This window comes from Venturia canescens, chromosome 4 (genome assembly GCF_019457755.1).
Source record: "Venturia canescens isolate UGA chromosome 4, ASM1945775v1, whole genome shotgun sequence".
Taxonomy (NCBI): Eukaryota; Metazoa; Arthropoda; class Insecta; order Hymenoptera; family Ichneumonidae; genus Venturia; species Venturia canescens.
Window position 1 is genome coordinate 24,327,757 of NC_057424.1, and position 17,373 is coordinate 24,345,129.

Below are 17,373 nucleotides of genomic sequence, written 5' to 3' on the forward strand. Positions count from 1 at the left end.
CGTTGGGTGTGTGCGATGGAGTTACAGAAGCTATGCAGAGCGAATACACGCCTGTCTGTGTATGTGTGCGGTACGCGGTACATGGGTATGTATGCGAAAGATCGAGACTGTGCCAAGCCTTGCTGCATCACGTGAAGAGCGCCAAAAAGTGGGGAAAAAGGCGGATAGTTTGAGTGTCCGTGGAGGGGCAACAGCAGACACATGGAAAAAGCGTGGATTTGAGAGAGCTTGAAAACAAGCATTCTCGTACGTGTGTGCAAAAAGCGAAGCCAGTGAAATAGGAGGTAGGCGTAGAATTGAAAAGGAATACAGATATGAAGAGCAATGAGTTTGTGTTTGTGTACGAAAGCGTCAGCGTACGAACGAGAGAGGGAAAGAGAGATTTGCAGAGAACGATGCCACGGGAGGAAACGAGGTGAGCCCGCCTTCTCGCCGTAAGTCTATCCCTCTCTTCCCACCTCGTATCTTCCCTCCTCTTATACTCGCCTGCTACAATCCTCAGGAAAGACACGAGATTGTATAGACACATGGCCACGAGGGCAGGGACAAAACAAAGCTGGGTCCGGATAACGCTGTACAGGACGCATCAAAAGTCAACCTATTAATGAACGACTTTTCACCATTCCGAGTCTCTCAAATTCTGCTCCACGAAAAAGAGTTCCATTTTTTGTTCGAGAATTTAAAGCTCCCCGTTAAATTGGCAAAAGAGGATGAAAGGCACGCTACTGCTTCACTGTTAACGATCCATCTGATTTGAGACTTTCGAGTACGAAACACGAGTACATTTTCATTCAAGAAAAAACGTATAACAGCAAACGCGACATGACAAAGACCCTGATCGAACCACACTTTGTCAAATTGCGATTTAGAAAAAAATGGAAAAACAAAATTCTTTTCATGAGATTCTAACGTTGTTTCTCCCAAGGCTCAGAAGTGTCGACGATATATATATGCTGAATTGAAAGCCATCCGATAATATTATACAGTTTTTTTTAGTTCGAGTCCAACGAAATGGAGGAAAAACATATTTTTAATTCACCTATTTTTTATTTCACAAAGTAGATGAGCAGGTTGAAAAACTACGAATTGGAAATTCGACAGGAAACGATATTGGAGAATTACTGGAATTTTTGGAGAATTTTTTTACATCATTTAGTTGGACTCCAACGTTGCGAACTTGAGCCTCGTCCGATCAAGTGCTTTCTGATTTAGTTTAAAAAATTTCTCAACATCCGGTGAACCTTGAGTAGAGAGAATAAGATAGTTGCGATTATTATCATAAAAGTTTTTCCCTATTCATTAATTCTATATAAGGCTTATTAAGAACAGCCTCGTAAAAGATCTCGTAACTTTTGGTGCAAAATAAATATTTACAGACTCAGCTTGAAATGTACGTAAGCTGTTTTGCACTTTCGATACTGCTTTTCATATATGTTACTAGTTTGCTCGGACCTTCGCATTGGCACTGCACGCGAATCGGAGCTTCATAAACGACGTTTGAATCTTGCAACCCTACTTTACAAAACTTTCAATCATTCTGACGAGCTTACGCGAAAGTTCAGTCGTTTCCGCGATTCCAAAACGCCACGGGCTCCAAAGCTTCATTTCGTTGCTCCTTACTTTCGTAACTCGTTTCCTTTTATTCCCTCCTCTGTCTGTCCAAAAATGAATAATTCTCCATGCACGGGCGCATCACCCCTGTCACGAATACCACTGGACAAAAAACAATTATTCTTGAATCGTTGAAAGAATTATTCCATCAAGCTTTCAATCTTACTCAATACATATTTCATGTTCATTAATTCGAGCGTCCTAAAATTAATGAAACAAACGAAGAAAAAAATTTGCATTTGAAAAACCTGAACCTTTTGTAGGTTCGACCTGAGCACCGCGAATTTTCATGTTATTCTTTTTTGTTCATTTTGTTGCAGAACGCAAGAGTGCACAGCGGTTTGAAAAATGATTTTCGGTGAAAACACATTTTTTTGACGATGAAAAAAATTAACGTTTGACAAATAACCCGCGGTTGATTCCGGGGCCTTGTATCGAGACACTATATTTTCTTCAAAGAACCGAACTTTCACAATCAACTGTCCCGACCGAAGAACCCGGTGATTTTTTTCTTCAAAACGCATCGAAATTCGCGAAGTTTGTCCCCGTTTCGAGTGAAATATCACACAACGTTTGTTAACAACATTTTTGCTCTCGTTCGCCTAAATTTTTTTTATTATTCGTGATAAACTGACAAGAAAAATGATCTCGATTCGCCAATCCGTCATTCATTATGGACGACATCTCATATAAATGGAACGCTTGTCGGAAAACGTTTCGTGATTATCGTCCAAGATTTGTAGCGGAATAGAAAAAAAAGGGGGGGAATGAGGCACAGGAGCAATCAGGCTGCGACGACAACTCGACGATATAGACACTTCCTTGATGATCATCCCTAGAGAGAGAACGTAATACGCAAGGAAGCTCAGAGAGCTCCTTCCCTTAACACGAGAATTCCCCCATGGGTAATCTTGTGAAAGTTTGACCGGTCTGACCAACAAGCTCATTACCTGCTTACTCTCGCTTCAATTCACTCGAACAATTTTTGTCGGACTAAACATACTTGAATTTTGCAGAAATCCTAATTTTTATGCTATCAAAGTTCGATGTCGCGGTAAATATTATCACACTTCCGTTACCTCCAGCAGAATAGAATCTTGAAAACAATATCCCGCGTGTGGCTATTGTTTTTATTTGTGAAGAGAACTCCGCTAAAAAATTGCGTTTCACTGTATTCCAAAAAGCTTATTTTATCAATCCCCAGCCGTTTAACCCCAACGTAGACTTGATCCAGAAACTTCAAAACATCGCAACTAACGAGGTTTGACCGAAAGTCAACTTCTCTCGACGAGTTATCATTAACTATGAGTGCTTACTGCTTATTGGAAATAAATTTTGTTGGTACGTTGACAAACTGTTCCTCAAGTATCGAAACGAAATACACTCTGTTTTCACTTGAAACGGCGCGCACGATTCTTGACATCGGCGGCCATGTTGAAACTGCCAACAGGACGCGCGCGAAGCCGCCCACGCCCGCGTCTCCTTCCCGCCCGCCACGCGAAGCGGTCGTGAAGCGGCGCTAGTGGAGCCGCCACGTCGCCACCTATCGATCTTTTTTCAAACTAAACCCCTCGAGAAAAAAAATCCTACAATTTCATCAGAAAAATAATATAATATTCAACAATTTTACAGAAAAAATCGTGCTTCATCATACCGTAAATAAAATCAACAAAGATTCGAAATTTGTATACAATTTGACATTTTCCAGAACAACACATCTTCATAGCAATGTAGGAATAAATCTATACTCCGACCACCGATGCGTTCAACGATCGTTTTTGTCATACACTGTACGTACTAATACATATTTCGTTTGATATAAATCATTGCTCAATGGGGGAAACGTATTTTTTCATAAATTACGAAAAATCATGAAATTTTCTTGGCACCCCTCTTTAAAAAAATATTCAATCTGAAATCACATGCATCACAAGATTGAAATAAATGTCGATTTCTCTGAGAATGAAGATGAAATGACAAAAATTCCGTCAAACGTGTGTGCCGGCTTATTATCCAGGATCGAGCCTAACGTAGTACAAGTAGTATGTATTCATAATATTATTGTAAAATCACAGAGAGGCTCGTGCACAGAGTCTCATTACAACGGAACAGAAAATGCTCGTAAAGGGGAGCGAGTAACGAGGAAAAAGATGATAGGTCAAGCGTCGAGGGCAATTAGTAAATCAAGTTGATCGATGGATTCGACTGGGACTGGGATTCGACCGTTGATTGGAAGTATAGCTCCATGCACCAATATAACCACACTAACCTTGCGTATGGATTTTTTGAAGAATCAGTCGACGTTTTAACTGAATATAATTATTCACGAGTTTCTTAAAATTATTTTTCGATTTTTATTAACAACGGATTTAAAGTTTCGGCTCATGCAAATACCGAGTTATATTGCAGTAGGAATTACGATCGAAACCGAAGAAACAATGAAGTTGTCTGAATAACTGGAATTACAAGATGTCTTAATTTTATTAATTATAACGATGAAAATGAAAGTGTGGTTAGGAGGCAAAAAGAAAATAAAAAAATCTCGAGAAAAATAGCGCCACCGAAGACATTTCGTGTTGTTGTACTTTACGAGCTGCTCGTCGTTTCGTTTTTCTGCCATACGATGTTAAGAAAGTGGCCGCAAATAGGACGAATTTATCTTCAAAGCGATTCGCTGAGTTAAAAAAGGATGAGGGAACTAAAAGATGAGGAATGAGGAAAATGAAAGAGGCGCCGCGAGAGCCAAGTAAGGTGGCGAATGAACAAGCTCGGTAAATGCATTCGAGCTTATAAATCGTGCCTTCGCTGAGGGTCAAGAAAGTGAAGTATGCTGGCGCAGAAAAAGAACGAAAGAAGCGGGAAGTGAAATAATTCGGAATAAAACCGATCGCCTCGGAGCAATGGCGATAAGTAAAGTTGAACGTTTTGCTTCGAGCAAGTATAGCGACTAATTTAATAACATAGGGAAAATAAATCTTCGTCTAATAGTAGCCGCACAGGTGTTCCAGTTAAAAATTATCGTGTGCAATTAAATTTACGAGGATCTTAATATCTTCATTAAGGAGTGACAAGTTTCGTTTTGTTGAGTCGCAAACACGAATGGAGGAATTTTCATTGGTACAAATTAAGCCACTCGGGATACATCATTTTTGTGGCAAAATACGAAAAAATATTTCTAATCATCATCGCACTAGATTGGCCAAAAATCGATGACCTTTTCCAATAAATCAATTTGAAGATATGTGGGCAGTCGACGAGGCGGCAAAAATTCAAAAAGGAATGAGAGGAATTGGTCGAAGAGTGAAAAAGGCTTATAAGCGCGCCGAGCCACTCGGCATATATGTTTGACGAGGGTGAAAAAGTGCTGACGATATTCATACTCGAGTCTTTTCTCTGGTGAGCGAAAATCGGGGAGGAACGATGCGGGGAGAGTTTGGGGGGGGGTCAAAAAAGCCGGTGAAGTTTCTCGTCTCTTGTGGCAAACGAGAGACGAGAGACACGGAGCAGCTAGGGAAAAATGATTTTACAGTGCGATTAAACGTAAATTGCACGTACACAGGAGTTCATAAATTAAAAAGCAGATCAATAAATGGGAATACTTTGAACCAAAATATTTGAGGTGAAAAAAAACATTCGGAAAATCAAAAATCGTCGTAAAGAACACCCGATTAGCCAAATTTGAGTCGAAATTATCGTTGAAATCAGTCCCGATTTAATTCCCGGTGTTGGATAAGCCATCCTCGAGACTTTTTTCGAAACATTGGTCAAAATGTGCCATTTGCGTACCGGATTCATTCATGCGAGCGTTAAAATACATCAATGCAAAAAAAAGAAATAAACGAAACCGTAACTAAATAATGCACGCGATTAAAAAATGTTTAAATATTTTAGGCGTGCCACTTATTCGGCATATTGCGTGCGTGCGCATGGACATATGCGTGTGTTGGTGATATTTTGTAAAAAAAATCTTCCTTCTCGGATAGACACGAGGAGAAAGAGGAGCTGTGAGAGTAGAAAGACCGTCTTATCTCGTCGTTTCCGGTCCAACGAGTCGGAAATGCGTAATAGAAAGGACGAGAGGAGGGGCGGGTAGTAACACGTTAGGAAGAAGAGCTTGAAATACGTTGTGAAATATATATCCACGAAGCCGTGGATAACTGTACGAAGGAAGCATTTGTTGGGGGATTTCGTCGAAATCACCGTCTCACAATTTTACTTGATCGATCAAGAGCTAAGATAGGCTTGCAACGGTTTGTATGAACAAAGAATGGAAAAATTAGGGTAGATCGCAAGTGAATATTTAGACATTCGTTAAGATAACTATACTATTGCATGAAAAGGCTGAATTACTCCGTATTTTAACCTCACTCAAGACATGGCTCCTTCTCAGATAAAAAGTTGGAAAAATTCTAACGCCCCACGCATGTGAATAGCAGAATTTTTTTTCACGGCCACGCGTCAGCGAGCCAACACCAATCTCGATATTCGTCCAGCAAAAGCTCTAAAAATTTTCCTAGCCCACCCCAAGGACTGTCTCCCCTGTAAAAAAAGTCCTCGAGTCTTCCCCCGGGCGGACTAACAATTGGAAAGCGAAAGCAATAAGTTACGCCATTAAATAGCGAGGCCAAGCGAATTTTGTTCTTTTTTTTCTCAAGAAGCTTGATAATTTGTATTCCAAGTTTAAAAACGTAGAAATCCTGATATTTTCCATTTTGGAATTGGCATGTTGAGGAAAGTATTGTGCCGGGGCGGTTATCGCGTGTCGTGTAACGATCTTTTACCGGCGCACGTTTACGTATTCCTATGTACTCAAAGATAGTCGAGGGAGATATAAATGCACCGTCAGAGGTGTTTGAGAGACAGCAGTATGGGATCCTCACTGCGCCGTGCCAGTCACTGTCGAGGGGCTAACCGTAGATTCACGAAACACCCCGATCCATCGACGAACGAAAGAAAAGAAGAGGGAAAAAAGATAAACGTGGAATAAAGGAAGAGAGAGAGAGTGTGATCAGGATTTAATGACACGAATAACAAGAGTAACGGAATCGTTCATAGTAGACTGGAAGAAATAGAATAGGCAAACTCTGATTCGGTTCTCTGGAACGGTTTAACGAGAAAGCTCGAATATCAAATGAAATAACTTTAATTTTATTACACGCGGATCGATTAAACTAATCATCGGAGAGCAACGAATATTGACTAAATACAGATCATTCTCGTATGATGGTAAAAAAACTGTAAAACGTGAAAGCGAATTTCTGCGCATCCGGAGGCAAAAATATGGGATAGCGGTGAGTGAATGACGATGCGTCAAGCGAGAAATAGATGAAACATGCGCAGTAAAGGGTTCGAGGCAAGAATTTAATCGGCTCGGCTTTCCAGAACCCAAAGCGAGGGAAATCAAGGGCGTATGAAAGGTGATGCGCGACCGCGCTCGGATGACCAGTTCCGCCGACTCTCTCGACTGACCCAGATCTCCCAAAGAGCTCTGGACTCTTTCCTTGCTTCTGACAAGCCATAATTCCTATTATTCAACGCTGTATCATTTTTTCCTCCTCTTTCATATTTATTTCTTGAGATCAACATACCTGTGTGGCGAAAAAATACCGGCAACATTCGCCAACGAGCCCATGGCTTGACTCTCGATTTCCTTAATTTTTTTTTTATTTTCACGCGTTTATGGTTTTCACAAGCTCATTGTAATTCTTTGATTTTCTATCAAAATCACGATAGGGGCAAAGTCATTCGATCCTTTGGTACAAATATATCGTTAAAACTGTATTAAAACTTGAATTAAAAAATGATATTAAATTAGTAAAGTATAGGACTCTCACGATCCTTCCATGCCAGCTTTCTCTTATAGAAAGCTCGGACCAACGCGTACCGATGTCGAACTCGCTCGGTAAACCGTGTCGTTACAATCAAGAAGATAGGATTTGTTTTGAACATTCATGTAGATTGACATGGAACAATATGAAGAAGATTGCCCATGAATCCTGGAGAGAGGAGGTCGCAACAGAGTTGCATTCTCGCTCGTTGTGCATTTACGATTATAGCTCTACATTAGCTATATATACTACAGACTATGATCCTCCGATGGCTATTAAAAGCCAGTAAGCCTGCCCCTGGTTACAATATTGATGGTCAACTGGCCCTTGAAATATCCACCTCTACAAAGCCCATCGTATAGAAGGATTGTTAGAAATTTGAAGCAGGTGATAAACTTGAATCGATCGGATCGGAATGATCAATGGAAGAGAGCAGAAACCGGAACGCAAGCAGGCACAACGCACTCAGGATTTGCACATTTGATACTTTACCAAATTTGGCTCGCTTCTCTCATGTCTGTAGTTTTCTTCGGTCAGTCATTTCGTACTTTTAGTAAATTCTATAAAAGGCACATTATTTAAATGGATTGCGGCGTCGCAATTTTTCCAATAAATCGTATCGTAAAAGGTCAGTGGGATCTCACAGACACTCCCGATGTCGGATTAAGTTTTAATTTTTCAGCGATATTCGGAAACCTGCGAAAATAAAGATAGAATACGACTTCAGCCGATGTTCGTCATCTTGAGCGTTTATCGAGCAGAGCTCATACGTTTGGCCATCTCCGTTCTGTAGCAGATCGTTGCCTGTTGTTTCAGCTGTAGAAATTATACAAATTATCGTTACCAGCCTACTATCAGAATCGACTTTTCACCATAAGTTTTATAAAAATTTAGTAGTCGATGTTACTTCATTAGAAAATGTTGATGAATATTTTTTTATTATAACTTTAACGTCGCTTGACAGTCTCGGTCGCAACGATCAGAGTTGGACCACCTTTATTATGCTTGAATAACGCTTGAAGTAATATATCATTTGCAAGCACGATGAATAATTTTCAGTCTCGTCAAATATTAATATTTTCTCCTTCAGAGATTTATAGTTTGCTCCCGCGGAATTTCCTTCTTTATCCATCGAAGTAATTTCAATACGTTGAAAAAAATTACGATCCGCCCAGCATTGGTCCAGCGTCGCTGGATCCGTGTTTACGGCTGACCAACCATTGGTTTCACTACTTGACGTCGCTCGTCAGACAACCGGAGTAATAACTTGGACCGTACGATAGGACCCAACGTTCGATCACCTCTTCGATTTTCTTCACAATCGTAATACGTAAAATAAACTTGTTTTTATAATTCTGATAATGGGTCATATTGAAAATACTCTTTAAATTAATATTTAGTGTATGAAATATCAATTATTGTCCGTTAAATGCGTGTAATTGCGGCCTCCCCAGCCGTGCCGAACCCTCCAGAATATTCTAACTCTCATTACCCAACTGTCATAGAGTACATGCACAAGCAGCGTAAATGTATGCGCCCATATCCGTGTGATATTCACGCACGCGTTGATCTAGGAAGCCTCTGGCACATACCTACTGAAACAGCTGCGTCGAAAAGTTCTGCTCTCACAGAAGTTTGTGTTCCGAGGTCTGGAGATGTGCTATTAGTGGTGTCCACAGGACTCAATAAAGCGGCAATATAGTTCGGAGCCTGCTATACATAATCTTATTCGTTAAGACACTTTGAGAGGACGATTTTCGAAGGATTTCAACTCGCCCACGCCTCTGCTAAGTCGATATTTGGAGACGCGGCAGCATCTTGACGCCAAGTATTATAACTAATAATAGAAAATTGATCGATCTTCTCAGTTTTTAAAACTTTTATTTTCAAAATTAGTTCCCGGAAGAAGATGCGGAAATTTTGCTTATTCTCAAGAATGCTATCACGGTAATTACTCCATAATTGAAACACGAGTTAGAGTAAAATTGCGACGCACCTACGCGGCGAGCAGCAGAAATCTCCTCGATCGGTGTTTCTCATACTTGAGAATGATATTTTGCAAAACTGTTTGAGTAGCGCTAAATGTTTCCTTAAATGCAAAAGCAACCGGCGACCACGAAATAATCGATAAATTTGCGTTCGGACGAGTATAGCTAAGAAGAGGGATTTCAACACGGGAAAAGGACGGCGAGAAGCAATTACTTTTATCCCAACTCTCATCAATTTTTCTCACCTGCAAAAATAAAAAGATCTCATTAAATGAAGTCTGAGGAAGAGAAAAAAGAAATTTGAACGTTGCTTTCCCGAAGGGTTTTCAAGCTCGTAATATACTTTCTTTTTATCTCGGTGGGCTGCAGCTTCAGCATCTCCGCTTTTTTACCATCTCTGTACTTTCGTGAAACCCTCGACTTGAACTCTCCATCTCTTTTTCTCTTGCTCTCCAACAGTGGAAAATCTTCTTGAAGTCGTGCCGAAAGAGGCACGAGAACTCAGTGTCTGCTGTCACGGATGAAAGGAAGTGTCTAGCCAGCGCAATGGAATTTTCACAAAGGGTATAGTGAGGAGAAGATGCAGTAGTCCCTTCTTGGGGGACGTCTTACAAGCCACGCGCTCTTGGTTCACCTTATTCTTCGCCCCTTCCTCGCTCTCTTCCCCTCTTTTTCTCACTCGCCCGCAGCAGCACTCTCCGTCTTCCCCTTATCTCTTTGCCTTCACTCGTTTTTTCACCCTCCTGGCTCTCTACGACGCCAAGCTCCTTGGCGCTCATCAACTGATGCCACTCCATGGCATCACCTTCGTCCACGAGGAAGAAGAAGAAGAAGAAGAAGAAGAAGAAGATTCCGGATGACGGAGAAGAAAAAGAATGACAAAGAATAAGGGAACGAGGATGAGGAGGAGAGAGCGAGGAAAAAAGGGAGTAAGGATGAAGAGGAAGAAGCAGAAAAAGATGCAAGATGCATGAAAAAAAATAGACGAAACCCTTGGGTCCCTCCTCTTTTCCCTTTCGCCCTCTTGAGTCACATAGCGAGTAGAATTTACTTGCTATTGTCTCGGTGGAGGCCTCAGGCCGATCACGCGCCTCTTTCTGAAGCCTTTGCCAAAAGCTGACTAACGTTTCGCCTACGACAAGATAGAAAGTGACTGAAGTTAAGAAAGAGATGGAGACGAGACGAAATGCTTGCATCGTGCCACGAATTTTATTCGCACCTGAGCCATTACCAAAACGTTTCTCTCCCAAACCTACGAATTCTCAAACCTCGAGTATGCTCTGGGAATAAAAACAAAAAAAAAAGCGTACAAAAAGGAAGGGGAAATGTCCGGTAAACGACCTGCTACTGCAAAAAATGCCTACTGAAAAATCTCTCTCACCAACGTTCCGATGTCCCACGGGTAATCAAAATCTCAATTTTGAGCCACACACGCCTTCTCCACTGTCAATTTCTCTCCAGCAAGCTTACCAGCTTACCGTGGACCGTGCGTATGTACCGAGCACCCGAAAAAATTTCGAATGTCAATCGAAAGCTCGTGGCTTCAAGCCTGGTAAGAAATCAGAATTATTTCTTGTATTAAAGATTTGAAGAAAATCAATTGAAATTGACACATCCGATAAAAATCCATGCATCATTGAGATTAGTCAACGCAGTATGCGCGGTTATAAAGGAAACTGTTTTGAAATGATGCATTCCGTCGTAAAAAAAAAAAAAATACTAATACATAAGTTCAAAAAAAGGGATGAAAATACATGGCCGGGGGTCGACTTAAATTTACTAAGAATCGAATGAAACAACAGAGATAAAGGCTGACATAAAAAATGAGATAGAAAAATGGAAAATTTTACGATGTATGCGCGAGCCCGCGAGGTTACTCCGCACCTGGTTTATACGTGATCCAAGAGAGTTCAATCTATGAGCTTTTCAGCGCGCGTTGTGTGTTCGGTGTGTATTGAAACCATTTCGGTTCCCCTATTCCCTGTTCTCACATCGATAGATCAAAACTCTCGGTGCTGGCGTCGTGTTCCTCGTCTTCGTCGTCGTCGAGAGTGCTGCATAAGCTTATTAGAAGCAACGTACGCTGTACCCAAACTCGACGAGATGTTGGTATACGCTATTTTGGCTCTCCAACCCTCTATTACTATTCCGACTTGTCAATGTCAAAACTTTGCCGATGCCACCTGCGATGTGGAAGAGAAAGAAGAAGGGCGGAGGGGGCGAGGGCGAGGAAATACTGAAAGATTGAAATCTTTGTAGACAATATTTTAAAACGACAATGCAGTATGTTGACCTTCGTCATTGATCACAAATACACATGCTGATGATGGTTAAAATAGAGGAAACAAAAAAATAGTTGCAGTGATACGATTAGAGGGGAAAATGAACTTTAGCGAGGGCCATGACAGCACGAAGAGGGTACCGATAGCACGGGAAAAAGAAAGGGTGAGGGAGAGCGAGAAAGAACGAACGTTGCAAGTTCTTTGCGGGCGCCTCGCACGCTTCAACACCACTAGGGTGGTTATTATTTTTTTTCTACCGGTATAGAGAAAGAAGAGAAGCGTGGAACAGGCTTGTCGGAGGCTGGAAGGGGGTCGCTGGTTTCACGATGAGGATAGGCTCGCTTGGAGAGAGCACCGAGTACTCGAGAGACAATGAGGCCGCTCACGAGTGTCGCCACGAGTGGGTACTCTCGACTATTGCCAACTCAGGCCCTTGAGAAAGCGCGCGAGGAAGAGAGAAGGAGAGAAAAGGCGCGGGTGGCGGCGAGAGGGGGGGGGGGGGGGAGGGGAGTCCTCGGCTCGCAAGAACGTAGAGCCATCGAGCAACTGCGTCGACGTCATGTAGACCTGACACGGAAAGCAACTTTTAATTCGTTTCCGCGAAGCCGACACCCTTCCATATACCGATTCTTCAACCGCGCGCCTTCCTTGTCTCCGAATTTTCCTTCACCCTCTTCCACTTATTCTTATTCTTCCTCCCTCTCTCCTTCATCCACTTCTTCTTCTTCTTCTTCTTCTTCTTCTTCTGCAGCGCCGCTTCCCATTGTTTTCCTTATACTTCGCATTCTCTTCCCTTTTCTATTCCTCTTTGTCCGGCCGCAATCCCCCTTCTTTTTTAGCTCATGCTTGCTGGCATCAGCCTTGTCTTTTGCAGCCCCTTCACATTCGTCTCTGTCGTTTTTTTCTATCGCCTCGCCGCTACTCTTCAACCTCCTCCTTCTCTGCCTTTCATTGGACCCAACTTCGAGGCATCCGCATTGTGCCGTCACGATGCGATCGTGTACTTGTCAAACTAGCTGGTAATCCACCCAAGTTTCATACATTCATCAGCATTCAATCACTTTTTTATCACTACGAATACCTGCTCGTACCCGCATTTTGTGAATCTCCTTGCACAACAGCAAGTTCATCGAATATTGCCATATAAAGTATTGCGCGACTTATCGCATACTAAACTCGGAGGATGCTGCGCTAAGGAAAAAAGGAAGAATACGAGCTGCTTCCGATTCCTTTGGATTCCTCTTGGATTATTTTGCAACGTTGCCAAAATTAGGCGCAACTTTGGTGAGGAGTTACAATGAAGTTTGTACGCGAGAGCGTAACCCCGGGGTTGCATGCGAGCGAGCACATTTCCTCTCACTCCCGCGATTGTGGATGTTTCGATGTTTAGAGGGGTTACACACGCCGCGGGATGCTAGCTCGCTACGTCTCCCCCGACTAAGTTTTACTCTGCTTCTTCATCTTCTTGTTCTCCCCCGTCTTGCCTCTGTAACCTTGTCTCTTCTTTGCGTTGCCATGAAACAGCACCAGCAAGATCTAAAGTAGATATGGGTACGACCACGGCGAACGTTCCAGACACGTCACTGTCGCTAGCCGGATTCTCTAGTCGTTTTCATCCTCCGAAAGATGTCATCGTCTGGCGTCTTCCGACCCGTCTAACCAGTTGAGTAATGTGTCTTCATTTCGTAGCTCTTACTTTCTGTCTCGCTTACCTTCACTGTATTTAACTTATTCGCGAAAGTTTATGCTCGTCAACTCTTTTCAAGAAGCACACTCTGCTCTCTTCAATCTTTTCCTCTTTTCTCTTCATCGTGCCTTATTCCCTGGCTTCCCTCCCTCCACAAATTGTCACGTCAACAACATATCGTATTTGCGTACCCAACGTCTTTCACATATATTTTCACAAAAAAGCTCTGTGCAAACTCAAACTAATTCATTTCCACATTTTGACATCGCGAGAAGAACTCGCGCAATGAAACATTTCCAAAATAATGATGGGAATATGATTCTCGAGAATAGATTTCACAGTCCATTTCGACTATCTCTGATATCTTATTGGAAGTATCCAGCGTTGGAAAGGCAGCTTGAAACGGCGCATTGCACACAGCGCGTTAATCGCTCTCTCCGCAAGTTTCGTAAACAAACATTTGTTCCTCAGCGTCGAAAGGCGAAGGATTCTCCAGTACTAGGAAGAATCTTAACTTGTTCGGTCACCATTAAACTTTACAGCCATACGCAGGCGTAATCCACCGCTATAATAATGCCAAATGAATTGGAGCATTCCTCTTTCCTATAGACCGGCCCATTCTAAAAGTACATATAGCGTGTGTTGCATAGAAACAGAAAAGCAGCAAAATCGTTACGCAGTTACAAGAGATGGTTCTCGGGATCCTTTCTTGCATCCCCTTCAAAACTCTTCCCAACTCATCCTTCTGCAAACAGGCCGAAAGGGAAAGACAGAGAGAGGGATCGTTTCACGTTATTTATGAAGACAGCCGATAGCGATAAGGATGGCAAATCGGGAAAACTTGTAACCGAAACCCAAGCTGTATTCAATTCCGGCTCATAATTGTTAAAGTGGAAAAGTTTTCATCGAAGCTTCGTCCTTTCCGGGTTCGCTCTCTCGTATCAGAGTTCCCTGCTTCGTGTATAGCATCGTGTAAGACTCCAAGGCTTTAGTGCCCCTTTCCGCTTCCTCTTCATTCTTCACCAGGGGCACTTTCAAATCGTTTATGTATCCAGTCGCAAGGGTAACTTTGCCGGAGACTTTCAGAATTCATGCACCGAGTAGCAACCTTTCAGTCTACAACTTTCCTTACTTCAGGGCGGATGAGGACATGGGGATTTCGGAAAGGGATCAATCTTTTCAGATAATCATTGTCATTAAAAAGCAAGTCAAAGGGCTTTGAGGAAAGACTGATCGAATAGTTTTTAATGGTGCTCGTCACTAAAATTTGGCTGAACAGGCTAAACGGAAGAGAAATCGGTGCTTTGTTTTGTTCCTTTTTTATTTGTTCTGCAATTTCTGGGACTCTTCGCTATCTTGGATAGCATACTCAACCGTGAAGGCTAGGCGGAAGCTTGACGAAGAGAGAGAAAGAAGAGAGGAGAAGGAAGAAAGAACGAAAAAAAGAACGATAGAGAGCTTGCACAAACAACAAGATGGCCGCCGACGCCCACTGACGCCAGCAGCAGCACAACCGTTCGAACGGAAGGGTTGTTTTGCCAACCACTCGCTTGTGTCTGAACTCCAACTCCCTCAACGACCCCCTTCCATCTCTTCCACTGTCGTTCGCTTGCATTGCTATTCCCCTCCGTCAATTCTTTCCGAATGTCTGGCCGTTTGAAATATCGGTCCACACGACCTGCATAACGCGTGTCGGACTGATTCCCTCCAACCTCCAATTTATATCCCCTCTGCTTCATTGCCTTCTTGGGCTTGACCGTCGCCTCTTGTTTCCACTCTCATGTGAAACAACCCCGTCGACAGTGACGATGACGTTGATGAGCAAATGTCGAAAATTTTTAAAAAACTAATAGTTTTTGGATTATTGATTTATATTTTTTCGTAGGACTTTATTTCGAAACATAAAATTAGGTGGACCATCTTCCAAAATAAATTATGGAAATAAAGGAGAATCGCATTTATGAATAGAAATCACCACTTTTGCGCACTTTGGTAGTCGAATCTTTTATCGTTAGCGTTTTTTGAGATGTGCGATATCCAGTTCTCGCGCTAAAGAATATGGTGGTCTACCGGAGAGGAATGGTTATAGGTAAATATAAATAAAGAATTCGTTAGTGAATGCAATAAGATGGGGAGTTTTGAGATACATACAGAGCGAATGAGACTAGTTTAGAAAAAATTTCGCAGCTAATGGGCAACGAACTCTTGGGGTACAGTTCTTTACCACTTTCTTTTTCTTCATTTTGTACTCGTCGCAATGAGGGAAAGAGAGAGAGAGCGAAAACCGCTGCTCGAAATAAAGTGCAGGGAGTGAGAAAAAGTATCAACGAAGCTACAAACGCTATCGGCCAATTTCGATCACGTTCACCGCGGAACAGTCTTCAACCCTCTTCAATTTAATCCGTGAGAGCTATGAGCGCGAGAGCAAAAGCGAGAAAGAGATCGGTCCTTTCAGGCGATGAAAGACAAGGATGGAGATGACTGGAAAGGATCAACCGCAATTATTCCTATGGCCAATCAAACTCCCTTGTTCCCTCCTCAGCTTTCGTTAATGAAAACGTAAAAAAAGACGTAGAGATTGACAAAGGACTCTTGAAAAAACGGAAAAGCCTTGAAAGAAAGGAAAAGTCGTAAGTGCGCGGGAGAGCGAAAGAAGATGGAAGAAAAAAAACGAAAAGAAAAATAATAAAGAGCACAGTAATAATGCAGCCGGGGAGGGAAAATCTTGGCAGAATGATCGTTCGCTCATTCCAACCTCTTTTTTCCCATTTTTTCGGTCTCGTCGTGAGATTTTCTAAAAGAGGAAACTTTTTTGTCCTGCAATGTGACAGCTCGCGGAAGTAAGAGTAAGGGAGAGAGAGCGAGAGGGACCGAAACAATAATACCGTGCTGGTGTGGGACGGACGCAACGTCAGCAACGCGATGAGCATACATATATATATATCGGGATAAAACGGAACGAGCTTTCTCTCTCGCTCTTTCTTTTAACACTGCCCCGCTTCCTTCTCCCGACCCCTTATTTTTTTTCCCTAGTAATCAGCAAATCGGCAAACCGGCGTGAGCTAAGTGGGGGATGATGATACAACCTTTAGGGGAAAAGTCTTTGCCATGGAACGAAAACCTCTGGCAGACGTCGATATAACAACTCGATTACTTCTCGCAGTGAGAAAAGTGTCACTTTGGCCTGTCTCACATCTCTGCCTCGTGAATTTCGTTAAGGGTGAGAGATGCTCTCGCGTCTCCGAACCCTCGTTTTCTCCTCTCAGCTTCTCTAGTTACGAAAATTTCATTCCATCGCCCGTCTCGTCCTCTTATCAATCTCAGCGTGCGAATACGAAAGGATGCGGCGAGGGCGGAGAAGAAAGGATGAAATAAGACACAAAGACATCAGCGCCAAGCAATTAGCGTCGCGTTTATAATCTCTCGTGACCGCGGTAAAATAAACGTCGTTCAGCTCAGCCCTGTGAAATTTCATCTCACGAATTCTCCGCCGAAACTATCGCGACGTTACGGTTCTTTCTTCCCTCTTTATTTTTCGCAAGCGCCATCGGATTCAAATAAAAAGTCAATCCTTATCGTGAAAATCACGACGTCGGCTCAACTAACAATTTATTTCGGGTCTACGAGTATTCGTCAAAGACAAGCACATTATCGTAGTTTATATTATCGTAGAATAGGTAAATATATGTGAAAAGAAAAATTTGTCATTTCTTATATATGAGTATACGAGTGAGAATGCGGTGAAAGGGTCGCACGTGAACACGAGAAAGTGGCAAGGGATATCGCAAGTGCGAAGTTAGGAAATGTGAGAGGCAAGTTTGGCTGGACGTAGAACATAATTTGATAGGGGAGAGGAGCGAAAGTATGGGAGAATAGAGGAGCAAGAGAGAAAGAGGATGCTGGAGAGTTAATTCGCTTCTATGTCTCTCTCCTTCCTGCAGTCTTGCGATGCTGGGACCAAGAGTCTCTTGCGGCCT

At 42.4% G+C, this 17,373-nt stretch overlaps 1 protein-coding gene across 1 annotated transcript in view; it reads left to right on the plus strand.

Moving 5' to 3' along the window:
* Window positions 1-17,373, plus strand: part of LOC122409682 (WD repeat-containing protein 5 homolog) — a 22,490-nt gene continuing 5,117 nt past the window's right edge. The window contains exon 1 of the mRNA XM_043417410.1: window positions 1-415. Within this exon, the coding sequence (XP_043273345.1) occupies window positions 325-415 (91 nt within the window). The 5' untranslated portion in view covers window positions 1-324. The remainder of the gene's footprint in view (window positions 416-17,373) is intronic.